Here is a 27,461-nt window from a genome sequence, read left to right as displayed (position 1 = left end):
GTCAGCACAGGGGTTGGTTCCCACTTAATAGGCCAATGTTTGTTCACTCGGGATCCCACGGACCATTGCCTGTTATGGGACAGAAGGGAGCTTTGGTCCACACCCCTCCAGATCCTGGGCATGGGCTTGGTGCTCATGCAGGCAGCATTTGATGGCTCTGAGTTTTGCCTTCCTTATACTGTAGACACATAGACCAGGATGGATCCAGAGACATGCATCTTCAGACCAGCAGAACCAAACTTCGAAATACAAGCACTTGCCATGAATTTACCTGAGCAAAGATAACCTAAACATCTACTACTTCAGGGTGCTGAAGGAGGTGAGCTGAGGAGAACAAGTCAGGCACAATTTGAAGAGCCTCAGTATCAAAATCCCAACCATGTGTTCATGGCCCATTGCTACTAAGAAACTGTGTGAGCTTATAGGCCAGATGGCCTATGTGACCTTTAGCACTGATGGGCCCCAACTCTCATGAATCAAGGCCCACCTAAGTCTGGTTATCTCACAGGTGGCTCCAAGTAATTAAGTGGGTGCTTGCCTTAGTTGCTGGAGGCCTGGGCTGTCCAGCTGAGACAGGTAGGGAATGTGTGGTAGCTCCCCTCACCTTGCAGGCTATTGTGAATTGCCCCCTTTCAAGCTATTGTGGACTGCCCCTATAAAAACCCTATGAATGTGCTGTTCGGGACCACACTCCAGTAAGGGGCATTGGTCCCGGCTGGCCGGTCAGTCAGCCAGCTGCCTGCTTTCAACCAAGAACCCAGGCTCGGATGTGCTGAGCTTGAATAAACCATCCTTGTGCACTTGGATCGACTTCAGACTTCTGGTGATTTCTGGGGATCTCAAAGTCTGGGCACAACAAGTTCCCCTATTCTTGAAGTAGAAGAGCAACCTCCCTTCCTTTGCTTCATTCTTAACAGGTTGAATTCATCGGCGAATTTCCCGTCCCTGCCCTGAACAAATTGCTGAAATAACTTTGGCAGAAACAGAAGTATGTTACCTATCATAATATGAATAAGTGCTTTAACAAACTAAAATGCTCATGTATTGTACTTTAATCATATAAATTACTCCATTTTGTCCTCAGGAGACATGAGTGAGAAGCTAGTGGCAAGAATTCCAAAGCTGGGGATATCAGAGGGGGCCGTGCTGGCATCAGAGGTCAGCCAGATGAACCCGCTTTCTCTCTGAGCGGTTCACCCTCACTGTGTTGACTGTTGGTTCCTTTCTGAGTAAAGCAGGTTGCTGCACATTCTGCAAAGCTTGGTAGGCAGCTGAGAGAAGGCTGTGGAAGACGGCTGTCCTGGGACCCAGCATGGGCAGCCTGTAGTGAAGGCTCTCTGGAGGGAAGTGCAGGGAGAGAAAACAAACTCCTCAGGGGACCCCGCACAGACGCGTGCAGCTTTAGCAACATGCTCTAAGCACTGCAGCCTGGGTGTGTCCAGGCCTTGCACACCAGCATGGGACCCCACACTGGCACATGCTGCTTCAGCAACATGCTCTAAGCACTGCGGCCAGGGCACGTCCAGGCCTGCACACCAGATGGCCGCACAGAGCCCTCAGTGTCACTGGGTTCCTTAGAGGAGGAAGCTGCTTCTATCTTACAGGTGGGGACTACGAAGGAAGGCTATTTAGCAACATGAGGATTCAGACCGAGGGCTCATTGTTCCTGGGCTAGCATTTTCCCCATGACCTCATAAATTGCACTTGGGAGCAAAGCTCAGCTCAGAAAAGATCACAACGGGAATGAACAGGAGCTGTGCTACGCTTCAGCTCCTCGCCAGTTCTGCAGTCACTCTCGCTTAGGTCCAGCACCAAGATTACTGTTCTAGGATGGGCTCCGGGCATACTGATCCAAGTGTACTTGTACACATGTCTGCAAGACTGGCTTGTTCCTTTGCAAAGCAGGCCTGAAAAATGTCCAGGTCCAAAGGAAACTTAGAGTGAATATATGACTGCTCAGACAAACCTGACCCAACCACACATGCCTATCACTCTCGGCTTTGAAATGCTGGTGAGTCAGCGCATTCATACAATGAGGGAGTGGTGGTTTACCGGGTGGGTGGATGCTCTTAGCTCTGAGATCCTGATTCCATTTCGGCTAAATCAGAGTCCCTTGCTAGATCAATGTTTTTGGACTTACACGAAATGATTCACCGGGACTGGGTGGCTCTTCCCTCTCTCTGAGTAGATGTTAACCTGTTACCTGAGTCTCCACTCGTCCCTCCCAGCATCGCCTCAAGATAGCCTTTTATCCTCAGATTTCTGCTCCAGATACCCTCTTGGCTCAGTTCTAATTTGGCTCCTCTGTAATCTCCCCAGATAAAGTTTAGTCTTATTTGTGTAAGGCTGAAACACTGATCCTGATTCTTACTACAAGTATCCCCTATCGGAAGGCTCTGGGTGACGTCACGTAACTTGGGAGCAGATGAAAGGATGAGCAAAATGAAAGGAAGGACAAAGTCGCTCAAGTGTCACCCTGACCCCTTAAATGACGTCACCCCCAAAGAGTGGCCTGCCCAGTATCAGCTCCTTTAAAGGATGGCAGTTAAGCCAGTTCTGGAGAGAGCTGCTCTGTGCTCGCTCTGCCAGCAGCAAAGGAAGATGAGAACAGCATTGAGCGGCTGTGAAAAGGCCGGTGTTTCAGGGAACCTGCTGGCGGAGGTCCAGAGCTGTGCTGTGGCTGCCACGGGGGTTTCCCTCACTCGGTTGCTCTCTCAGGACCTGCCTGCACAGTGACCTCTTTCTCTAGTGTGTGTCCTGTCCCTAACGAAGCCCTTCAGCAAGGGGGCTACTGGCCAGATCCGTGAGATGTGGCGAGGTCCTGTGAGCGAAAACAACATGGTAAGGGGAAGTGAAGCGGAAAGAAGGGACAGGTGCACTTGCAAGAGAAACAGGTAGAGAATGGAAATTTGCTCAGAGGTTTAGAAAGTATCTTTAGAACTAAGCTTTTTGTTCTATCACTGTCGGCATAATACGTGTTGTGCTGACGTTATTCTATAAGAAAGCAAACCTGTTGGAATGGCATCATGAGAAGGTTTGGAACAGGCCGCCGTTTGGGACTGATGAAGACTCATTGTTCTGATTGGAAAAAGCAAGAAAACAGATATGTTACTTGGCTAAGGCTTGGTGGAAAGGGATGCATTTTTACATATTTTACTGCACAGATGATGAACTTTCCAGTCCCTGACTAGTAACCAGGTGACTGGTAACCATCCTGGTAACCAGGTGACTGCAGCAGTGCGTGTCCCAAACCAGCAAGTCTCACGCTCCTCGGACTTAGTGGTCGTCATAAACTTTTTTTTTAAAAAAATATTCAATTAAAAATTGTGTTCCACTGCAAGAACATGCATAGTCTAAAAATAGCAGGGATTAAGGAAAGAATTCTCCAACTGCTAAAAAAAAAAAAAAGGCAACTAATCAATATCTGTAATCTACCCCTTAATGAGCAAAACTAAGAATATTCTGGTTAAACTTGCAACCTTAGACAAAATGTCCTGGCCACATACCACTTCTCCTGACAGGCAGGTTGTGGAGGTAATTCTTACCCAAAACATTTACACATGTGTCTAGATGTCTAATGTCTAAAAACCAGAAAATTAGTAAACTTTGTTAAGCTACCTAAGGTTTTATATTTGTTTCATTATTTCTACTTCTACAGAGATATTCCAAGGTTATTTTCGCATTACTACCAAAAATATAGCCATGCCAACCAGAGTATTTTATTCAGTTGCCCCAGGAAGACTTATGGAGACTTTGTCCATCTGGGGTAAACAGATTGGTGATTTATTTAAGATCAAATAGTTTAGCTTGGGAACACTTCAGAAGAAGTTTTTTTGGGGATCTCCCCAATTGAGATGCCAGATTCAGAACCCTAACCATGAAAGGACAGAAGATGGAACAAGTTAATCAACCACCTCAGCTTTAGGTTGGCAACGAAATACCGGGCAATTAGAGGCGCTATGATGGACAATGTCAATCAGTGGGTTTTTCAACGACCTCATCATGATTGGAGAGGCGAGACTGGCAGCAATTCATAACTAGTGAACAATTGAAACCACCTGAACGAGTATCTCAGAGCATGCCCCACATGTGGGACTTGGGGTGGGTGGGAAACCGGGTGGGGCTTCTCCCAATATCCCACTTTACCTCAGATACATGAAGGAAACAATATGGAAATAATAGTCTTACCCACTTTCCTGTAGCCCTTGAATCTTTTTACCCAAATTAACTATGTAAAGATTGCCAAAATAATAATAATAAAAAAGATCAAATAGTTTAAATCTAAATTTAAATTTCACAGTTCAACAAATGTGTATCTATTTCTCCACCGCTTCTCTTTTTTGCTCCATCATTCTCCTATCCATTCCTTCCGCTCAACATGACCATAATTATTTGAAAGGCTATAAAGGCGGTCATTTTAAAAGGCAGTTATTCCACTGAGCACAGTTGCATTGACATGTATATGCAGTGAGATTTAAAACTACAAGAATAGATTCTATAAGCTATAAACAGAACCAGTTCCTGACTTATACTCATCTAAGATAAGCCTCAACCAGAAGTGACACATTTTCCTGTAAAGTACTGAAAAAGAACCAAAAAGCAAAACATAACAACGAACCCAGTGTTATTATTTCTGGTTGGTGTTGACATGATTATATGATGCTAATTCTTAATGTTAAATGGAGAATAGCTGTTTGTTTAAGATAAAACCAACTAACCATTCTGGGATTGCCACTTTATTTAAAGTATTGAACTTGCAAGATACATAAAAGGAGACAACTCATTTCAAAAGTCTCATTCACCTGACTACTCCACTTCCAACCTCGCTCCCTGCTAATGTCTCTCAGAAGCAGCAGAAGGTGGCCCAAGCACTTGGTTCCTGCCATCCATGCAGCAGGCCAGAAGGAAGCTCCTGGCTCCTGGCTTCAGCTCGTCCCAGTCGTGGTTGTAGTGGCCGTTTGGACGAGCGAATTCAAGAATAGAAGTTTCTCTCTCAGCATCTCTCTGTCTGTTACCCTACCTTTCAAATATAGATAAATAAATCTTTTTTATTTTAAAGGACTTTCATGGAAGAATAGAGTTTCATTTTGTGTAGAAATGCCTAATTTGAGTCCGTTGTCTTGCAAGAATAATTATTAGGATAAATTTGATATCATGATTTGATATAAGAGCTCTTTGAAAACACAAAGATCAGATAGACAAGCAATATCATTTCTAGGGATAATATTTCCCAAATATCTACCTCTTCCATGACCTTGTCTATCTGGAATAAGTACATGGCTTCAATCTTAGAAGGAATCAGAACTTCTACCACTGTGACACAAGGGTAGAAAAAGACTCATTTGTTTTTTTTTTCCAACATCATTGTTCTCTATAAGATACTATTATTATAAGTTTAAATTAAATTTCATCACATAATTTTTGATTGATTATATGTCAGGATAACTATTAATTGCAAGGCAAGTTGACCCACATTTATGACTTATCCAAGGCAAGAACATGTTTTGAGGTTCATTTTTTTCTTAAGATTTATTTAATTTTTATTGGGTAGGCAGATAAACAAAGAGGAGGAGAGATAGAAAGGAAGATCTTCCCTCTGTTGATACACTCCCCAAGTGGCCTCAACGTCTAGTGCTGAGCTGATCCAAAGCCAGGAGCCAGTAGCTTCTTGCAGGTCTCCCACACGGGTGCAGGGTCCCAAGGCTTTGGGCCGTCCTCAACTGCTTTCCCAGGCCACAGGGAGGGGGCCGGATGGGAAGCGGGCTGCTGGGGATTAGAACCGGTGCCCATGTACAATTCTGGGGCACACAAGGCGAGGACTTTAGCCGCTAGGCTACCATTCTGTGCCCCATACTTTGAGTTTTTAAACAAAATAAAAACATAATCCTTCTCTGTATGATGTCAGAAAAACTAAAAGAAAACTTTGACAAACCAAATCCAGAAACTTTTATACCTGTATGGATGAGAGAGGATCAGATGATAACCAAACACGCAGGGAGGAGGAATTTCAGTCAGTAAAAAGGAGCAGAGGATGTCCTGAATTTAGGACACAGTATATGTGATCATCCATGCCTCGTGATTCAGGTATGTTATTGACATATGAACTTATCTCCAGTCTGCCCAAGTTATCAAGGAAATACACAATAGTCTGTCAAGTTGTTCAAGAAGAATATTGAAGTGTGTCTTTCAGGCTCTCTAATCAGAAAATAAAATCTGTCCGTTATCCCATTCCCAAAGCTTTCCTTAAACATCCTATTTATACATTTCCCAAGTCATCCTGACCAGAATTAGAGATGTCTTGAATAAAAGCTCTGGCGTACCTGTGATTCCCAACATTCTTGAAGGACAGTGCAAGGCCGTCAGGGATTCTCACGGGTCTTAATTGCATCTGAGGAAGAAAGTCTCATTTAGAACATTACCCATAACTGCCTGCTGATTTAAATTAACAATACAGTGTAACTTTGATGAACCTGAATTTTATTTGATATTAAAGTCATTATGTAGGGCCAGCATTGTGGCACAGAAGGCTAAGCCACCAACTGCAGCAACAGCATCCCATATGGGCATCAGGTCCAGCTTTCTCTCAATGAGTCTGAGAAAGCAACAGTTCTGAATCGAGTGCCTGGCTCCCAGCTCTGGCCTGACCAGCGCTGGCCATTGCAGCCTTTTGAGGAGTGAGCCACTGGGTGTAGGAGCTGTTCTTCTCTCTCTCTTCCTCTGATTGCCTTCAAATAAACAAAATTCTTAGAGGTGTGTATCTATAATATGAACAAAGCACAGACTAGCACCCTTCTCTTAAGTCATGGTGCCTTTGTCTTGCCCAGCTATCACATCTGAATGCATGATACCCCAAGACTAGTTAGACTAGTGTTAACAGCTGCGTTGTCACGGAGTCTCCTGGTCAGTCTCTGCCTCACTCACATCTGCTTGGAGCTCCCGCTGCAGGAATACTGGGAGGTTTTCCTTGCATTTGGTGCTGCGCTTCCCTGGTAGGCTCAGCTCTGTGAGAGCAGAGATCACTTCTTCAGTCTTGTATTCTCAGCTCCTAACACAATGTTGGTATAAGAACTGCTTCGTTTTGTTTTATCAAATTATTGGATGAAGGGCATGATGTGAAACACTTCAGACCTGTCAATGTGCCCTTCATGAAGGCCTCATGGTAGGCCGTGTGGACACATGGGCCTCTTGATTAGAAAATGCCGGTGCAAGTGTTCATGGAGTGCCTCACACCAGGAGGGCTCTGATTTAAAGTTAGGGTAAATAGCACTGCAGTTTACAGTGTGTCAAGGACCTCTAGAGGTGCTCCAAAATAGAAACAAACCAACCTCAAGCTCAATGCCAAGCACTTACTGCGTTTAATCAGATTGTTCTAATTTATTACCTGAAAGGAGGGAGCTAGCATAGGGCAGCAAAAGCTTTAGTGAAAATCTGAGGGGAGATTTCCATTTTCCTAAAAGGGGCTGAGGACGTGCCAAAAGCAGACTCTGCCCTTTTAGTGGCAGGTGGGTCCTTTCTGTAGGAGAGATGCAGGACCCTAAGGACCCTGCATGCACATGCGGCGGAAGAGGCTGCAGCAGGCCAGCTCTGCACGCTAAGGGCCGTGCATGCGCATGCGTTGGAAGAGGTTGCAGCAGGACAAGGCTGCCACAGACACTGCTTCTGGTTCTCAGAAACAGTGCATCATGGGAACTCCTACTCCAACTTGCAAACCCGGCTGACTTCCTTTTCCCCAAAGACTTCCCCGGGTTTTACTTTGCCTGCTCCTCCCCTCTCTACCAGATGCAGTTCTATACACATGCACCGCATTGTACTGTCATTATTTATTCCATAAGGCAGGCATTGTGTCTCATTAATTAAATACTTGACCCGTAACAGCAATCAATAAGTCATTTGTTAAAATGAAGTATATGAACAGTCTTTTAAAGCCAACTCTCCTATGTTACAGAATGCCTGCCTAACAGTCCCATTTTTAAAGAAATGTATTTATTTGAAATGCAGAGTTACAGAGAGGGTACGAGATCAAGGAAGAGAAGGAGGGAGAGAGGGAGCTTCCCTCAGCTAGCTCACTCCCCAAACAGCCATCACACCCAGCCCTGGGCCAGCTTGAAGCAGGCGCCAACTCCTTCTGGGCTCCGAAGAGTGGCAGAGGCCAGGGGTTGGGGAACTGCTGCTCTTTTTGTTTGCGTATCACAAGGAGCTGGGAAAGAAGCAGAGCGGCTGGGAGTGGCACAGGTGCTCATACATGACGCTGACCTCACAGGAGGCAGTACGACCCCTGCACCACGGCTTGCCAGATGCCACTTCAAAATAAAAATGTCCAAAGGAGTGACTCCATTTACTTCTTTCTTTCTTCCTCTCTTTCTTTCTCTTTCTTCCTCTGTTTCTTTCTCTCTCTCTTTCTTTCTTTCTTTCTTTTTCTTTCTTTCTCTCTCTCTCTCTCTCTTTCTTTCTTTCTCTCTTTCTTTCTTTCTGATTTATTTATTTACTTACTCTAACAAATTACAGAAAGGAGGAAGAAGAGGCACAGAGATCTTCCACCTGCTGGTTCACTCCTCAGATGTCTGCACAGGCCCGAGCTGGGCTGATCAGGACCTGGGAGCCAGGAGCTTGTTCTCAATCTCCTACATGGGTGCAGGGTCCCAGGCCGTGGACCATCTACCACTGCTTTCCCAGGCCATTTGCAGGGAGCTGGTTTGGAAGTGGAGCAGGCAGGTGATGACCTGCTCATAAGGAATTGTTGACGTCGCAAGTGGAGGATCAGCCTGTGACTCCAGTCCCCTCCCCCATTTCTAATTTCCAAAAATTATTGTTTGATTTTCATTTTATCTGACTGGTACAGGACAGGAGAAAGAGATCCTCTGTCTGCTGGTATAGTTTTCAAAGGCTTGAAATAGCAGGAGCCGGAAGCCTGGAGCTCCAGTCAGGCCACTCAAGTGAGTGTCAGAGACCCACACACGGAGCTGTCACCTGATGACTTGCTGGTGCACACACACAGGAAGCTGGGATAAAGAATGCAATTGTCGTTTGCACTTTCTTACAGGGAATGAGAGTGTTCCAAGCAGTGACTCAGTTTGCCAACACCTGCCTCATACAGTCCTACTTTTAAAGGGTTTGAAAGTGTTAATTAGAGAGCAATGTAGTTAATGGAAAACTGGTGTATTAAAAGGAACAGGAATTGTTTGGAGACAGATGCTTTAAAGCACAGTGGGGAACATCTCTTTCCCTGGTGTAATAACCCTACCAGGCCTGCCTCCTGCCACGGTTCCTGTGTTTGCCAATATGTACAGCAGACTGCTCTTATCTATCCCACATCCCATGCAGCTCTCATACATGTCAATGGGCATTGAAGCCTAGTTCAACCCAACCAACCCCACTATCCAGCACACACGTGTTGGTGGGTGCCACTTTGTCTAGTCATGCCTGTCCCAGTCCTGGTTCTCATGCCCACCAGTCAGAGTGGCAACCCAAGTGGAAGATGCCCACTGCTTCCCTACTGGGTCTACTCCCACTCCTGGATCTTACACTCTGCAGGTGGTTCTGCAGTTGACTCGACAGTCTTCCCCCTATGCCAGCATCTGGCAGTTGATGCTGTGGCAAAGCCCAATCAACCCTCTCACTCTGGCTTATACATGTACTACTAGGTACAGACCTCCCAGCTTGATTAGGGTTCAATCCAGCTTCCATGCAAGCCAACAGGTGTTGTAGCCTGGCCTGGCCTACCCCCAATCCCAGCTCTCATGCTCAACAGTGGGAATAGTGGTCCAGCAGGAAATCTCCCTGCAGCCCCCCTACCGAGTTAACCAGCTCTCTCCTGGCTCTCACATATTCGGGTTGGGCTCTGTGACCCAGCCTGGCATGGCCCACCTACCCCCTGCATTTGCCAGTGGGTTCTGTATCCTTGCCTAGCCTGGCCCCAGTTCCAGGTCACACTGGTGGAGACTGCAGCCTAGCCAGCCCAGCCACCCCCCAGTCCCAGCCCTAGTGTGAACTGGCTGGTATTGCAGCCCAACCTGGCATGACCAATACACCATTCTGGCTCTCAGACTTGCCAGTGAATAATATGAACTGGACCAGACTGGCTCAGCCCAGACCTGAGCCAAAGGTAAGCCCCTGGGTACCATAACCCAGCCTGGTTTTGTTAAACTTATACCTAAATATTTATTTTTTTATATTCCTGTAAATGCAATTTTTAAAAATTTTTATTTTTGGACACATTACTAGTATGTACAAATGAAGCACTGTTTGTATGTTCGGTAATCTGCTGTGCTCTTGCACCTGTTTATCAGCCCAAATAGTTGTGTGGGTTATGGCGGGCTTGGTACATAGCAGACTGTGCTGCCTGCATACAGGGAAGATCTATCTAGTTATTTGAACGGCAGAGTGACAGAGAGAGAGGAGAGAGAAGAGACGAGAGAGGGAGAGAAGAGAGGGAGAGAGAGAGAGGAGAGAGAGAGGAGAGAGGAGAAAGGGAGAGAGAAGGAGAGAGAGAGGAGGGAGGGAGAGAGAGCAAGAGAGAGGAGAGAGAGAGGAGAGAGGGAAAGAAGAGAGGGAGAGAGAGGGAGAGGAGAGAGAGAGAGAGAGAAAGGAGAGAGGAGAAAGAGAGAGAGAAAGGGAGAGAGGGAGAGATTTTCCATTTGTTGGTTCATTTTCCAGATGGCTGCCAACAGCAGGGTCTGGATAAAGCTGAAGCTGGACCTTCCTCCTGGTCTCCCACATGGCTGGCAGGGGCCAAGCACTTGGGCCATCTTCTGATGCTTTCCTAGGCAGATCAGCAGGAAGCGACAGCAGCAGAGTGGCTGGGACTTGAACCAGCACTGTGGTGTTGTCAGCAGCAGCTAAGCTCACTGTATCACAATGCTGTCCATACCTCTTTCTTTCTTACCTGGATGGCTTTTACTTTTCTTTTTTGCCATAATTTCCCAGCACAGTGTTAGAAATAGTAAAAAGAAAAAAAAAAGATAACTTTGGTAGGATGTTATTTGTGGACTTTCAGGAGATGGTCTTTATTTGGTTGAGGAAGCTCCCTTCGACTCCTCTGGACTGTTAAATGGCCGTCTGGGATCTGAATGTCATAGTAGCAGATCAACAGCCCCCCACCTGCAGGTAGCCAGGCAAGGCTATTTGGTTTCTTTGTTCTGACTCTTCAATTTCCTCTCGGGATCTGACAGCAGTAGGAACAGACCCCTGAGAGCTTTAGTGTCTGAGGACATTCTGTTACATGCTACAGCAAATGGCAAAACCAAACCACAGGGTCCCACTCGTGTCTGGCCCAGGCTAGAGCAAAGATGAGAAAGGACAGCTGCTGCAGTGTCCAGCATGCCAGGGGATGAGGCCAGCACAGGCCTGGGTCAGGGCCTTCTAAAAGTAGACATAGATTAGTCCAGGAATAGGATGTCAAGAAAACCCAATTCTAATTGCCCAGACTCCAGTCAAAACAAATGTTGAACAGCATGCTCCTAATCACGTAGACCGTGAATGCAGATGACAACTGCCAGGTATAGCTATGCCAGTAGCTTCAGTTAAACTTCTGAATCCCCCAAAGTTTCTCAACATTTCGCTGCTCTTTTCTGTAACCTACTTGCCTCTGGCAGGTTGGCCATGAACCCAGGTAAGGGGCCTGTTTCACAGGAGTTACCTTTCTCCTATCCCCTGCCCTGGCTCTCACAGTTCACCCAGCCTATCTTCTCAGCTAGGGAAAAGGAGGATCACAAACCCAATCAAGAACTAAATTAACCCTTACCCAAAGCCTTCTCCCAACACTAGCTTGAAGCCTTGAATTGAACCACATCTGAACCCTGACTTGGTAGAGCATCTCTTTGGTAGCAGCCCATCGGCTCTGACAGATGTCCTTCCCTCCACATACACCTCAATGTCCTTCATATTTTACCAAGACGTTCCCTGCCCCATAATTCCCCACCACCTGTTATGGATACCCTGGCCAGAGGACGCCCCCATTCCCTTTGCAGGTCTCTTGCGAGGTGTGCTCTGAATTACTGACAAACCCAAAGGCTGAGCTGCCTGCCTCATGACGGCCAGGGTGGAGGTCTGGGAGTGCCTTGGAGTTGGAGAGATGTTCAAGGGGTGGAGAACCTCTGCCATCTAAACCTCCCTGAAGGTGCCATTGCATAGGAATCCAAAGCCAAGCATCTCTTCGGCTTCCTTTGGCCCATCTATTGTCCTTGACCTTGCTGAAATTAGGCCGACTTATCTTGTGCCTGTGGATGGTGCCTCAAGGCCAATGTTCCTCATTTGTGGCCTCTGTCAAGATCTTTCTTGTAATGGGCCCTCTTGCAGTCTCTCTGCAGGGCTTTGATTAGGGACAAGGAATCCTGGGCCCACACAGCACCCATGCCCACGTCTCACACACCCCTTCCCTACCGTGTGTATTTCTTGACAGGTAGAACACAATGGCTTGGTGTGGAGTAGTATCTGGGTCTTCCTGTCCTGAAAGAAGAACAAAGACAGGTGAGGGAAATAATGAGAACCTGGAGAAGCAAGAGCAGGCGATGATGAGTGGCAGGATTAATGATAACAGCCTTCCCTTCCATTACACTAAGCTGGGCACTCTGGCCTCACCCCACACAGGATAGACTTTGAATCTGGGCTTTGCTTCAGGGGTTCAGAAATGGCTTAGGCGGGAGGGTGTGAGCCACAGAGCCAGCACTGGTCTTGCAGCTACTGCTATGGTGGTACAAGCAGGGGGGACAGTTGGCAGAGGAGGCCAGAGCAGGGGCTGAGACCAAAACCCAGCGGCGTCTCTGCTTGCCAACCTGAGCATCTATGACTGAGGCTGTGTGTTCTCACAGGTGCCACAAAACTCTCTGCTGTGTGCGGAGTTGGCTCAGAAACAAGAACCCTCTCCTGTGCACTGCACACCAGCTGCCACCAACGCCATCCTTTGTCTCCTGCCTTCCTTCCAGCCCGATGTTAGCTCTCCAACATCTGTGCTGCAACACCACTTCACGCCACCACACTTCCTGCATGCCACAAACTAAATAACAGGCAGAGATGGCATGGGTAAGTGAGCCCTGAGCCCCTCAGTTTCCTGGGGGGAAGAATGGCTGGCCCTGCAACAGAAGTGGATGGCCCGTGGTGACAGGGTGGGCACCCTGTGTGTTCCCTGCAAGCACCACCTTCTTCCTGATGTCCGCTCTGCAGGGGCTGAAGGAGAGGCCCAGGGCTCTGCCATGTGGGACAGGAGGTTCTCATCTCGGTCTCTGGTGGAAGGCTGAGGGAGGGGGCAATGGGACTAACTTGAGGCTAAACTTGTGTATTGGTATTCTCTCTTATCCTCGGTGGTGACATGTTTTCATGAAGCTATGGACAGCTGGGGCAGACAGGCCTTAGTGACAAGTAAGTGATGGCCAGCAACAGAAGCCTTCTCCTTCGTGGGTGTCTTGGTGGCCTCTCATCGCACACATGCCCTGAGCCTCTCCCGCAGCCCTGGGCGGTGCGGGAAACAAGGAGAAGCAGAAGGTTCTGGCACAGCATGTGGAGTGTCTGGGGTGTGCTGGATTGGTGACCTTTAGCCTTCAGAGAGGAGGCATTACTGGGGGTTGGGGACTGAAAACTACTGACAACACTGGGTTCACTTGGCAGATACTGAAAATGCGCTTCACTTTTATGAGAGGTTTTCAAAGAATAAACTCAGCATTACAGGGTTGTGGGTTGGTATGCTAAAGTATGAGTGTGGATGACTAGACTGATTCATTCAACAACAAGCATCTATTATGAGGCCACCATATGTAAGTGTGGGTGCAGCAATGGGGTCACAAAGATGAATAGGATGAAGTCGATGGCCCTAAAGAAGACAAGAACTTCATTCATCTGCCTGTTCATTAGGGGCAAGGGCCATGAACATGCCCAAGACATGGCTTGTTGTGACCAGCAGAGCGTACGCCAAGAAGGATGGTAGTGCCGAAAGCGCTGTAACTGCAAGATATGAGGCCCCAGGAAGGGCACAGGGCGCCTTCGAGCTCACCTAGGAGTAGGGCAGAAAGGGATCTGAGAAGGTTCGAAAGAACAGGCATCCCTTGGTAGGTGAACAGGAGAGGAGAGGGCATTCCAAGCCAGGAAACAGAGCAGTAAGAACATGGAAGAGAAACCCATCAATTCCATATCAGGTGACTGAGGAACGGGGAGCAGGTGGCGTGACCAAAGCGTCCAGTGGCATGGGGGTGTCTGTGTGTGCTGAGTCCTGTTTTAAGGGGCTAGGTGGAGTGGCAGGAGTGTCCAGTGGCATGGGGATGTGCTGAATCCTCTGTTTTAAGGGGCCAGGTGGTGTACTCAGAGCGTCTGGTGGCATGGGGGTATCTGTGTGTGCTGAGTCCTGTTTTAAGGACTGAGTTTACCCTCAACAGTCTTCCTCTCTGTCTTCTGGTATCTCCGACAGCATCCTAAGGGCAGCACTGGCTGACACTCAAGCCCGCCTGTCCTCTGAGTGGCCCGAGACTAGGACAAGGCTCGGCAGCTGCATTCAAAGTTGGGCAGCCGGTGGACATCACAAAAGGAGCAAGGATCAAGGATGCCTCTGGGCCCTCGGAAAGGAGGCTGGCCATGTTCAAACAGAGGGGTAGCGAAAGCTTCCTCAAAGTGGCACACTTGGTCTGGATGGGCGAGGGGCCTGGGAGACACTTCTTTGGGTGGCTGTGCTTGCTTTTGGTAGTTACAACCAGATTCTTGTGTGCCTTGCAATTAATTCCTTCACTTTTTCCAAACTTCTGGTTTCTGTAGAACAATACTGCTAGATTCTACAGGGAGTGGGATCACAGTTTGTTGGAAACCAAGCACAAATGCATTTGTGCAAGCTCCAAGGCATGTGGCAGGGTCTTCCTGGGCTGTTAATACGCCTGTAGCTGAGGTCCCATACCATGCTAGGCAGAATCCCATGCAACCTGAAGGACAAAATGCTTTATACATTGTCCTGCCTGGCCTTGATAACTCTACATCTGTTCAGATACAAGACAGGCATTACTTTCTCAGAACCTTTCCCCCTGCCTTCCCATCCTCTCCTAGCCTTATGACACGAGTTTGGTGCCTGTCTCTGATTCCATCACAGAACTTACTCTAGTTCTTTTCCATTTTATACCTTTCCTCCTTCTCATGTTTTGTTTGCTCCTTGAAGCTGAGAGTTGTTTAGCAGCAGGAGCCAGACCTTACACGTCTTTGTGTCTCTAGAATTAGTCATAGACTCAGACACACACTGTTCAGCAGGTCATTTGAATGAATGAGTTATTGGAAGCATTGAAAACGATCATGTATTGATCGAATCAACTCACTTATAAACACACACACACACACACACACAGTACATGGGGGTGTGCAGGTCACAACACTGCCTTAAGGGAGCATTGCAGAACTCAAGTGTCACCGTGTAGGAAACTCATTCTATAAACAGGGCTGCAAGGAGCCCGGGCTGCCAATCTGAAGAGCTGGGGTGAGCACCCTGAGTGACTGGGGAGTGACGTACACTGCCCGGGCATTCCCTCTCCTGCTGATGGTCTCAGCAGACGCGCTGACCCTCTAAGCTTCACCTATCGGGGTGAGCTGTGCTGGCCCCCATGTCCAGCTCACTGCCAGTTAGGTTCTGGCTCCATGCAGAGTGACTCCATCCCCCTGGAGAGGGCAGTGAGGGTCCAGGGGGACCAAGGAAGGCATCTGGGGCAGGTACATCCCAAGTCGGTGCAGAATTACGCTCTGCCAGCCTCCTGTCCCCCGTCCCCTTGGGGCTTTCCTATCTGAGCAATGCATTCCACTGCTGGTCTCACTCAGGCCGCTCAGGAGCAGCGGCAGAAGCAGGAGAGGGGTGGCCGGGCTCGCAGCATGGCCAGCATGGCCCCTGCAGCCGAGGCCCTGGAATGTTCATGGGACTGTCATTTCTCAAGCAGCTGGTCTCGTGGCAGCAAATGGCACTGTGACAGGAGAGTGACGGCAGCCTGTGTGCAGTTTGACTGACACAAGGTGCAGATTCCAGCCACTCCCCAGAAGCCAACGCTTATTCTGCACGATCCGAAACTGGGAGCATCCATGGCTGCTGAGGTCCCCGATGTTGGCTCACAGCCCAAGCTTCTCCTAGACCGATGAAACAGACATAGCCCTCTTTCTGCCTCTCCCACTGTCTTTCTTCTCTCCCCCTTCCCATTCGCTCCTTGTCTCACACACCTGTTCACATAGCAAAACGGAAAACATGAGCACCAGATGGTGACTTTAAAAATAGGCATCACAAGTCTGATCTGCGGAGTGCTGGCAAACTGACCTCTGACCTCCCTGCCCTTTGACACATCTAGTTCTCCTCTTCCCACCCCCTACACCCCCAAATCACCTGAGCCCTCACCTTGAGGGCACCTGGCTCTTCAACGAACGTAATGCAGAAACTGGCCCAAAAGGATTAGATTTTTTTCCCAATGCAACATTTATTTGGTTGCAGTTAGCTATTTTTTTAATGAAAGTTTCAAAGGCAGATGGCTATTCCTCAGCAACTGGGTGGACTGACAGGACCCTGGGAAGGCATCCGTATTTCTATACTTACGGAGTCCCCATTGCAGCCGCCAGAGCCTGATTTCAACTTTCCAAACAAAAATCTATCATGCCTACACATGTTCCTTCTGAAATTATCAACAACCTCAATGAAAGAATCAAGCTGACTGCACTTTCAAACACGCTCTCACCTTCACTACGAAATGTCCCAAACACACACAGAATAACACAGTCAAGCACATGCCATCTGGCCACACGGAACTCGGTTCTCATCATTGTTGCCACTCCCGGGCCCGTGGTGTGCAGTGCCACTGCTCCTTTAAGATGGCGGCCACGTGTTTCATCAGTACGACTGGAAAACAGACTTAGAGGTACACAGAGTAACTCCATGGTGATCACGAGTTTTCAAAATGTAGGACCAACAAGAGAGAAACAACGGGGAGTTCTTAGTGGGAAGGAAATCAAGCCTCCCCCCAACCCCGCTCCATGCTCTCCCCGCCCATCTGCTACCACACAGCCCTTTCAGCCAGGGCCTTCGCCACAGGTCTGTGCAAGGCAAAATAAAGAATGCTCTCTGGTCACTCTGCAGTGCTCCCACCCAGCTCCTCTCAGGGTGCCCAGCCTGCAGTGCTCCCACCCAGCAACACGTAGGATGCCCAGCCTGCAGTGCTCCCACCCAGCTCCTCTCAGGGTGCCAGGCCTGCAGTGCTCCCACCCAGCTCCTCTCAGGGTCCTCAGCCTGCAGTGCTCCCACCCAGCTCCTCTCAGGGTCCTCAGCCTGCAGTGCTCCCACCCAGCTCCTCTCAGGGTCCTCAGCCTGCAGTGCTCCCACTCAGCTCCTCTCAGGGTGCCCAGCCTGCTGTGCTCCCACCCAGCTCCTCTCAGGGTCCTCAGCCTGCAGTGCTGCCACCCAGCAGCACACAGCTGCTGATCCTGTCACGGGTGGTGGTGTCTGTCCCCTCTGCGTCCATCTTCAGACTGCTATGACACATCTGCCCACGTCACAGCATTCTGAGAAGTCCTCAGTCGGTGCCAGAAACAGCAGGTGAAAGTCACGTGGGGCGAACAAAGTTCTCCCCAGGAAACATTTAAATGAGGAAATGTTTGTCCCTTTGCCTTCCCTAAAACTTTGAGGCTCCGCCTCTGCTTGTGCCCTGTGTGTGTCACTCTGGCCGTCCATCCCTCCCTCCCAAACCGTCACTGTGTCCCCAAGTCTGTTCACTAGGGACAATGCCACTGGCACACGGCTGAGGACACCGGTCTGTAAGGGTCTCTCCCTGGGCAGGGGAGGAATGCCACTTGCAATGTTGCTGTACAAACTTCTGCCCTTCGGTCTGCGCTGATGCACAGGAAGGGAGCCAGGTGGCAGGACCTTTGCCCTGCCACTCGGGGCCAGGGCCTCCGGGACGGCCAGTAGCTGCTCGGCAGGCAGGCAGGTGTCTGATCTGAAAAGCTAGGGCGGCCACAATGCATTCCACTCCTCTGAGGCCGCAGCATAATCTCTTTCCAGAAAGGCGCAGGTGCAGGCGGAGCCCGTGCTTGCTGCTTGGCAGACACGCACAGCGCTCCGGGCTGACTCTGGAGCCCACCGGCCAGGCAGGGAGGGGATCCTACACACCCGCCCACTGCTCCAACAGAACGAGAATCCCAGGTCTCCTGCCTGCTTTGCCAAGGCGCACGAGTGTCTCGGGGACACTCTTCTTCGCCCACCAACCATTAAAGGCTGGTGGGGATGACCTAATGGCATCTTCTCTCCCAACAGGGACAGTTCCAGCTGTGAACTCTACCAGCCACTGGCCTCCTAAGCACTGGCCAAACAGCTCTAAGCTACCGCTCTCAACTGTCACCTAGTGGTCAGCCGCGAGCATTGCAGCCACGGAATGCTAAGCCCCTCGGCAGAAGGCCTCTCATCTCCCTTGCTCAACAGAAAATGGGCTCCCCTCCCATCTTCTGCCCCAGCCACACGATGCCTGGTCATCTTAGTACCTGAGTTTCCATCATGCACTGAGACCCGACGGAAAGCTGGGACGAGACTGGAAGCTGCTTAGGCAGTGACTGCCTGCCCAGTCCAGCCTCCTGGCCCCACCTCCAGGAAGACTGAATGTCATGGTGACCACTGCTACCTCCTTGCTGGTCTAGGGTGTCAGGGTCTTAAAGGCAGAGAGCATCGACCCCGACTGGCTAGTGCTGAAGACCTGCAATGCCACCCCACTGCTCTTGGTCAGCCAGGCCCTAGATCCTCCGGCTGAGCTCACCCATCCCTGGTCCCATCCAGGAAGGCCCTGGACTTCTTATCTTTGCAACCGCCTTCCTTTTGCAGCCCCTTCTCTGCCCTGGCTCTTCTGCATACAGGCAAAGATGCTCTACTCAAGACTTAGTGTAGACACGCTTCCTCCAGAAGCATCCCGTGCCCTCTCCCTCCCTCTGGGCACCATGCCAGGAGGCGATGGACAGGAGGCCTCCCACCTCCCTGGGCCCCCTGTAACTGCCCCTTCCCATCCATCCCTTCGTGTGGGCGGCCCCACACTTACTCATCTGTTTATTTTACAGCGAATTAAAAGGGCTCGGCGAGCACCCAGTGACCTGCAGGAGGCTGCTCCTAATTGTGGTTCACGCTTCCCAAACACTCCTCGTGGGTCAGGCACTGCTTCGGGCACTGCGGATGGCAGCCTCGTGGGTGCTGGGCGATGTCTCACATGAAGAAATGGTTCATGTGGCCACGTCAGGAGGGAACAGCTGCACACCACCACCCGTCACAGCAGCCCCGTGACACCTGGCACCTCTGAGTGTCCCCCTGGCCAGTCACGGGGAGGGGAAGTGGGATGTGTGTAGCCAGTGGGAGGGTGACAGACCACAGTTACCTGCTGTGGGGTCACATACTCCAGGAGCGAGGACCGAGAAGCAGCCCCTGAAGGCTTTGGAAAACTCCCCCCATGTTTGGCTTCTGGGTCCCTTTTCCTATGGTTGAACGCTATGCTTTTACTCCTGGTTGTAGTGGACTGGGACCAAGAGATGGTGTCCATTCATTTCACCCAAACGTTCCTTGAAGCTGAGTGACAGGCCAAGCACGCGCCAAGGACATAGAAGAGTGGTGTTCACACTCCGTGTCACCCTGCAGGTGCTGCTACTTCCACGCAACTCAAAACAGTTTCCTCTAGTACCTTTGATAAGACATCTGGAACACGGAACACAGCTGACAGGTCCCCGTCCTTCCTGGATGCAGGCAGAAAAGCGCCCAGGGAACGTGGTGATCTAAGAGATGGAAACAAGCTCTGGTTGGACCCAAGGCCCCCGGGAGGAAGTGGCTGGCCCCTGTAAACCAAACACGAGGGCCGCACCTCAGGGCTGCCTCTTGTGGGGCTCCATGGGGCTCCTGTGGGGCTCCCGTGGGGCTCTGCTCCTGGGGGCTCCGTGGGGCTCTGCTCCTGGGGGCTCCGTGGGGCTCTGCTCCTGAGGGCTCCCGTGGGGCTCCTACCCCTAAGGAGCTCTCAGTAGCATGGCTTTCCCGACTCAGCTTATTTGTATTTCGAACTCCACAGTGGCAGCTCTGGACTGTGAGAACTGCCAGGGCCATTTTGCCTGCTATGCCACCATGGTGGCCCCTGTCTACTGTGCATTTAAGGAAAGGCATGTGAGGGGGGTGGTATTCGTGAGGCATTTGCATTTTCGTTTCTCCTTGCCACTTCTCTGGGCCCTGTGAGAGCAGAGGCCATCACAGATTCGTTCCTATGGAATAGGCGATCTGGAACTTGCTACCCAAGTGCTGACTGGGAGAGACCAGAGACCCATTTTGAGCTGTTTCGGTATGTATCATCACATTATAACAGGCCCCGGTGTGAAGGGCAGGGTTTTGGAGCCGGATGGCAAAGGGTGGCGTTGGCACAGCCAGGCTAACCAGAGGGTCTGCCCCACAGGAAGCAGATCTGCGCAGCAACAGGAGGTGGCCCCCCTGCACACGTGCTGCCAGAGCCTGAGAGCAGAGGCACTCTGGATGTATTTCAGGAAAGTTCCTCATCTTTAGACCCGTCTGCGGCGGGACTGGCTGCCCAAGGCTGCGCAGCAGTTACAGCACAGCGAGAACTTTCCCAAAAGGTCTCAGAAAGGGTCTTGCTAAAAATAGCCAGCTTGGGACCCAAGGCTTTGGCTGGATCCGTGAGAACTATTGATAGTTCAGCAAATCACAATTTACAAACACTATTTTGCCTTCCCGGGCACTGCAGCCACCTCCCAGGTCCTGGCTCAGAATTCTCACGGGGCAGATAAGCTCCGCTTTGTAAGCGGGTTAACACTGCCCAAATCCATAGTGGAATGCGTGACACCTCACTGCTCCCCTCACAGCTTCTCCTTGAGAGTAGCTCCACTCGGGCTGGCTGGCGGGAGAAGATCCTCCTCTTCTTCCCTACTGGCCGCCGAACACACCAGGCCCTGGCTGTGGGCATCAACAGGTGCCCTGGCCACCAGCTGGGCTCTGGGCCAGGCAAGAAGGCAACTGGGGGCAAAGGAGCCACCCCCAAAACAGTTAGCTCCTGGCTGTAGGGGCATATGTAGGGGTAAGGGATCAAATGGGACCGGTAGGGTGTTGCTCCGTAAGTCCAGGACTAGCAGTCACATACAATACAAAAAGAAAAGTCCAATTCCTAATATTGTTAGAAAAGTCAGCCCATCTGTCCCCTGGCCTCACATATGTGCAGACAACACAGGTTAGGGCAGAGAGCGGGCTGTCCCCTTCAGTCCTCTGACCAGCTCATGACTGTACCCATTTGTCAGCAGTTTGTACTCCACCCTGAACTGACAGGTGCTGAGCTGTCAGCACTCGCACTGACCCCTGAAGGGCTAATGACTCGTATTCAGAGCTAGGTCAATCCTGTTTTTATTTTCTAAACAATATTTGGCTTGACATAACTGCTGATTAATTGCTTGGGATAAATTCAAACTTAGAGTAAAGCATTACAACTGAACAACAGGCACTGGAAAGCACTTGCGCTTTAAAAACACACAGAATTACCTAGCTGCCTGTGGGGACTGTGGTTTTGTGTGGTGGACCAAGCAAGGGTAGTAAGAGCGGTGTGGGAAAAAGCCGCCCCATGCCAGGCAACCAACCCAATCCTCTGTGAGGGGCCTGAGTCGCTGCCCCCCGGCCTGCCTCTCCCTGTCCTTCCTGTTTCTCCTAGGCACCCCCATATTATTTCAACACACCCTTCTTCCCATTTGCCCTTCCTAGAGCACAGCCCTAGCCACCAAGGGATCATATCACCAACAATGGGGGAGCAATGAGGAACCCTACTTATTCCAAGAGAAATATTTCCTGTACACACACTTCTCCCATTTTGGAAAATAAAAACATCTCAGGGCAGTCTCTTTAGAAGGTGTGGGGATTGTGAGGTTGAAGGAGAAAGCTGTGGCGTTAGATGTAGGCACCGCTACTCCACAAAGATGATGGTCTGTGTGTCTGCGAGGGGAAGATGCTGCTTACCATTGCTGCATCCCAGCACTGAGTGCTTGGGTTCAAGTCCCGCTTCTGATTCGGACCCAACTCCCTGCTAATCTCTACCCCGGCTGGTAGTGGGTGACAGTTCAAGGACCCAGGTCCCTGCCACCCACATGGCGCATTTGGGATGGCTTCCAGATCTGATGCTCCAGGCTCGGCTAGCCTGAGCCATTGCAGGCATCGGGAAGGCGACCAGTGCATGGAGGTATGCCTTCTCTCTCCCAGCATCTACCCTTCACATAAATAAAAAATAAACTATTTTTAAAACTTTAAAGATTAGGAGAATTCAAAGTTTTAGACTTTAATAGTTAAGATTTAAATATTTCCAATTAAGGTATGGCAAAAAAGTGGGGTGAAGGGGAGGGAAGAAGTGTTTATTTCAGGAGCCGTGTCTGGGGGACAATCTGGTACACTGTTGAGCGCTGGTGGCAGGGCCGGAGGTGTGTGGGACCCCGGTTCGCCCAGCCAGGCCTATTCATGGTGCCCATTTGTTTTTTTTCTAAATAACCCAGGACTTCTCTGTTTTTAGGGTAGCTGGCTTGGGTTTCTGGAGTGAAGAGAAGCCCCCTCCTGACAACTGTCCCCATTCCGTACTAAGCCCCCTTGTGTGAGTTCCAGCCTGCACCCCGGGCGTGGCTGAGCCATTACCTTCTGGGGATGCTGAGCACTAAAGGCTTGTTCAGGAGGCTGGCTTCACTAGGCCAGGGAACCTTGTCAAACTTCGGAACGGAAGCCTGCAGGGAAGAGAGAAAGAATGGTTCAGAATGTATGACACGCAAGCCCTGCTGTCAGCATGACAGGCAGGGTAAGCTCAGCGGTGACACAGCAGTGGCCATCAGTGACACAGCAGTGGCCATTAGTGACACAGCAGTGGCCAGCGGTGGCACAGCAGTGGCCAGCGGTGGCACAGCAGTGGCCAGCGGTGACACAGCAGTGGCCAGCGGTGGCACAGCAGTGGCCATCAGTGACACAGCAGTGGCCATTAGTGACACAGCAGTGGCCAGCGGTGGCACAGCAGTGGCCAGCTGTGGCACAGCAGTGGCCAGCTGTGGCACAGCAGTGGCCAGTTGTGGCCAGCGGTGGCACAGCAGTGGTCATCTCAGAAGAATCAGCCCAGGGGGAGCCGGGAGTGACAGCTGTTAGCTGCGGTGTAGACAGCTGACCTTCGGGTGTACACGGCGCCACGTGCCCGAGCCCCACAGCTGGCCAGTGACTCCCACAGCTGGCCAGTGACTCCCACAGCTGGCCAGCAGGCCAGGCCTTCATGCCTGCTTCCACACGGCTTTACCTTGACCAGCACTACCACCTCCCACCAGCCCGCTGGGTGCCGGCCCTCGGCTGCCACCCCTGCTGAGGTGGCCACAAGAGCCACAGGCGAGGGTCGCCATCCTTACTGCCCGACTTGGGACAAAGTCTCCCAGCCTTCAATTCATCCTCACTTCCCCAAGTGTGGGCTGTGGCCGCTCCCCGGGCGCCCAGCCCGTGCCGGGTGCCCGCAGGGGCGTGGGGGGCAAGCACGGGGGCAGGGCCCGGCGCAGGGAGGCCTGTCCGCCCGCCTCACACGGATCCCCGCGTTCGAGAACCGCCCTCCCTCACCCGCCGGCCCGGCGCTGGCGGGGAGGCCTGTCCGCCCGCCTCACTCGGATCCCCGCGTTCGAGAACCGCCCTCCCTCACCCGCCGGCCCGGCGCAGGGAGGCCTGTCCGCCGCCTCACACGGATCCCCGCGTTCGAGAACCGCCCTCCCTCACCCGCCGGCCTGGCGCTGCGCGCGGACACGGCCAGCAGGGGGCGGCAGAGCGCGGCGCCCCGACCGGGAAGGGCGCTCTGGCTGCCGGGCTGCGGCGCACCCGGAAGTGCTCGTCCGCAGTCTCTGCCCGGCGCCCCGGATGGGGAAGCAGGCGGGCGGCCGCCCCGCCCCGGCCGCGCAGCCCAGGTGGGTGCCCCGTGGGTGACAGGTCCAGGCCTGCTTCTCTTGTGCCGTCCCTTGCTGGGGCTAGTTTGGGCGAGGGGCGGCGGCGGGCGGGGGAGGCCCGGAGGGTGAGCAGGGCGGCCCTGGGGGACACGCCGCCCTGACCCCTGATCCTGACCCCTGACCCTGGCCCCTGGGGGACACACCACCCTGCCATCCCCTGGCCCTTGGCCCCTGGTCCCTGGGGACACGCCGCCCTGCCATCCCCTGGCCCTTGGCCCCTGGTCCCTGGACACACCACCCTGCCATCCCCTGGCCCTTGGCCCCTGGTGCCTGGGGACACGCCGCCCTGACCCCGATCCTGACCCCTGACCCTGGCCCCTAGGGGACACATCACCCTGCCATCCCCTGGCCCCCGGTGACACCCTGTTCTGCCTTGCCCTGACCCCTGGTCCCTGGGGACAAGCCACCCTGCCCTCCCCTGGTCCCTGGGGACACACCGCCCTGACCCCTGACCCTGGCCCCTGGGGACACACCACCCTACCATCCCCTGGCCCTTGGCCCCTGGTCCCTGGGGACACGCCGCCCTGCCATCCCCTGGCCCTTGGCCCCTGGTGCCTGGGGACATGCTGCCCTGACTTCCTCTGGTCCATGGGGACACACCGCTCTGCCTTCCTCTGACCCCAGCCCCTAAGGACGAGCCCCTGCCATCCCCTGGCCCTGGGGGATAAGCCACCCTGCCCTCCCCTGGTCCATGGGAACACTCTGTCCTGCCCTCCCCTGACCCTGGTCCTGGGGACACGCCACCCTGCTCTCCCCTGACCCTTGGGAACACACCACCCTACCCTTTCCTGACCCTTGGCCTTTGGGGACATGCCACCCTACCTTCCCCTGACTCCTGGCCCCTTCGGACACGCTGCCCTGCTCTCCCCTGGCCCCTAGGGACATGCTACCCTGCCCTCCCCTGACCCCTGGCCTCTGGGGACAAGCTGCTCTACTGGACCCAGACCCCAACTCTGCACTCACTTGCCTGGGCCAGGTCCCTGCTGCCTGGAGGAGGGGGCCTCAGGGTGTTGGGCTGGCATAGCCAAAGCTCTTGGAAGGAATAAGGTCAGACGTTTTCTCAGATTTGCTGGATGCCCTTTGGATTTCTGACACTTGTTTCCTTTTGTGGAAAAGATGCTGATTTTCTTTATGCTGCACCAGGCGTGTGTGCCCAACAGGGTGGGCGCTCTGAGACTGTTAGGGTTAGCTACTGCATGTCCTTCCTGGAGTCCTTGGTTGGGTCTGAGTAAACCGAACAACTCCTATGTTTCTTTTGTGCAGCTTACTGTTGTTTATGCTAGTGACTTAGAGCATGCTTTTGACAACTGAGGGAAATCTGTGGATTCTGCCTGTGCATTTGCGTAGATTGCAGGGGGGCAGGGCGGGTACGGTGCCACTCACCGCAGGGAGTGCCACCTGCCTTGACAAGTGACCTCACAGACTTGGGACTCTGTTCCCTTGGACCAGAGACCAAGTAACTTAATCCTAATGTGTGAGGTCATGAAGATTAAGATGTGTGAGTCATTGAGCACATAGGAGGCATACAGTAATGGAAGGTAACAGTCCCTATTAAAAAGTTATACTTTAAAAATCTGAGGTTAATGTTCCATGTGAAAGGATGGCCACCGTATGCATTCGATTCAGACTTCATAAACTGAATTGGTTCACCTCAGCTTTAACTGGCATATTCACAGTATCTCTTTTCCTAGGAACGTGGCTCCTTTGTCCTGCCTCAGAGAAGTTCATCCTTGCAGACCTAGCCTGGGTTGCTGCCTTTGACAACAGGAAAGGGTCGGTAGGATATCAGCCACAGCTGATCATGGCATTTCCAGAGAGGTCTAACTTGAAAGCTTCCTAAAGCACAGGAACCCATGGACTTGGCCGAGTGAGGGAGTCGATGATGTGTGCCCAGCCTGTGACTAACACCGAGGAGGTCAGGTGGCAGAAGGTCTTATATGAACGACAGCCCTTCCCTGATAACTACGTGGACCGCAGGTTCTTGGAAGAGCTCCGGAAGAACATCTATGCCCGCAAGTACCAGTACTGGGCGGTGGTGTTTGAGTCCAGTGTGGTGGTCCAGCAGCTGTGCTGCGTCTGTGTTTTTGTGGTTATTTGGTGGTACATGGACGAGGGTCTTCTGGCACCCCATTGGCTGTTTGGGACTGGACTGGCCTCTTCACTGGTGGGTTACATTTTATTCGATCTCGTTGATGGAGGTGAAGGACGGAAGAGGAGTGGGCGGACGCGGTGGGCTGACTTAAAGAGCGCTCTCGTCTTCATTACTTTCACGTATGGCTTTTCCCCAGTCCTGAAGACGCTCACCGAGTCGGTCAGCACTGACACCATCTACGCCATGGCAGTCTTCATGCTCTTGGGCCACCTCATCTTCTTTGACTACGGTGCCAATGCTGCCATTGTGTCCAGCACGCTGTCCTTGAACATGGCCATCTTTGCCTCTGTGTGCCTGGCCTCGCGCCTTCCGCGGTCTCTGCATGCCTTCATCATGGTGACATTCGCCATCCAGATGTTTGCCCTGTGGCCCATGTTGCAGAAGAAGCTGAAGGCTTGCACTCCCCGCAGTTACGTGGGGGTCACGCTGCTGTTTGCACTGTCCGCCCTGGGCGGCCTGCTGTCCATTAGTGTGGTGGGAGCCATACTCTTTGCCCTTCTGCTGCTTTCCATCTCCTGTCTCTGCCCTTTCTACCTCATTCGCCTGCAGCTTTTTAAGGAGAACATTCACGGGCCTTGGGATGAAGCTGAAATCAAAGAAGACTTGTCCAGGTTCCTCAGCTAACTTAGGGGTCCACTGTCAGATTGCGAAAGCAAGCTAAGGGACGAAGCTGCTAACAAATTTGAAGCCAAAGTTCTACTCGAAGCAGCAGTGGCTGAGAGAACGGAGATGAGAAGGAGCGCTCACCGGAGCGTGGACGGGGAAGGTACTTGTCTTCTGTTTTATGGATGAAAAAGCTTCCTGTGTCTCATGCACTGTTTGCTGTAACTAATGAAGTGATGTGGTTTCTATTAAAAGCACCAACAGCACATCCCGTCAGAAGCTGTCTCGTGATTTTCACTGAAGTGGAAAGCCGACAGAGGGACACAGTGTGAAGACAGTGCGTGGGCGTGTGTCTGCGTGTGTGTAGCTGTGGCCTTCTTCCAGTGTGCCAACAGAAGCTGCTCTGCTCATGTAGAGCTCCGTTTTGTCGCCCAAGGTCACAGAAGTCACAACCCTGACCAGAATTTCTGTGTGGTTTTTAGGGAAACATGGACTCCAGTAAGGGAAAGTGTGATTGTCTTGTCCACAAATTGCTGCAGATTCAACAGGGAAAAGTTAGAACATTTATGGGAAGAGATGGCAGTTAATCTGGTCTGAGGGCCAGTGGGATTTGAAGAGTGATCTGGGGGCAGTTTGGCCCTAGTGAGGCTGGCCTGCTTTGGCGGGTGGAGCTCAGTATGGAGGTCAAGGAGGAAGAGGAGTTGGGGGCAGATGGGAGAGTAAGCAGGGGGTGTGAGGCAGCTTTGATTTTCCCCCCAAAATGCTGCCA

The 27,461-nt window shown here is 51.7% G+C and overlaps 2 protein-coding genes across 2 annotated transcripts; one reads left to right on the top strand and one right to left on the bottom strand.

The window, feature by feature from the left end:
- Nucleotides 1-920: 920 nt before the first annotated feature.
- CUNH1orf105 (chromosome unknown C1orf105 homolog) lies at nt 921-23,352 on the bottom strand. Its single transcript, XM_040984201.1, has 7 exons — nt 23,233-23,352; nt 22,613-22,749; nt 19,638-19,728; nt 12,379-12,444; nt 6,321-6,388; nt 3,011-3,078; nt 921-1,337 (listed from the first exon to the last, which is right to left on the bottom strand). Exons 1-7 carry the CDS (start codon nt 23,350-23,352, stop codon nt 1,153-1,155), a joined length of 735 nt encoding a protein of 244 aa, XP_040840135.1. The 3' UTR covers nt 921-1,152.
- A 494-nt stretch (nt 23,353-23,846) lies between these two features.
- Nucleotides 23,847-26,958, top strand: PIGC (phosphatidylinositol glycan anchor biosynthesis class C). The gene is made up of 2 exons (XM_040984264.1): nt 23,847-23,898; nt 25,629-26,958. Exon 2 carries the CDS (start codon nt 25,817-25,819, stop codon nt 26,711-26,713), a length of 897 nt encoding a protein of 298 aa, XP_040840198.1. The 5' UTR covers nt 23,847-23,898; nt 25,629-25,816; the 3' UTR covers nt 26,714-26,958.
- Nucleotides 26,959-27,461: the final 503 nt, after the last annotated feature.

The sequence above is a fragment of the Ochotona curzoniae genome, unplaced genomic scaffold (assembly GCF_017591425.1).
Source record: "Ochotona curzoniae isolate NIBS_2020 unplaced genomic scaffold, NIBS_Ocur_1.0 contig_4105, whole genome shotgun sequence".
In the NCBI taxonomy this organism is placed as follows: domain Eukaryota; kingdom Metazoa; phylum Chordata; class Mammalia; order Lagomorpha; family Ochotonidae; genus Ochotona; species Ochotona curzoniae.
The sequence above is the reverse complement of the archived record's forward strand: the minus strand, read 5'-3'. Positions and strand labels throughout refer to the sequence as shown.

What these genes read in the sequence shown, in the direction of transcription:
- CUNH1orf105 (XM_040984201.1), bottom strand. Translation starts at nt 23,352, where the DNA reads ATGGCGACCCTCGCCTGTGGCTCTTGTGGCCACCTCAGCAGGGGTGGC. An exon ending in TTCCAGATGTCTTATCAAAG is followed by an intron (nt 12,445 to 19,637) that starts GTACTAGAGGAA and finishes TTCTTCTTTCAG; the next exon opens with GACAGGAAGACCCAGATACT. An exon ending in AAGAATGTTGGGAATCACAG is followed by an intron (nt 3,079 to 6,320) that starts GTACGCCAGAGC and finishes TTTTCCAATCAG; the next exon opens with AACAATGAGTCTTCATCAGT.
- PIGC (XM_040984264.1), top strand. Translation starts at nt 25,817, where the DNA reads ATGATGTGTGCCCAGCCTGTGACTAACACCGAGGAGGTCAGGTGGCAG.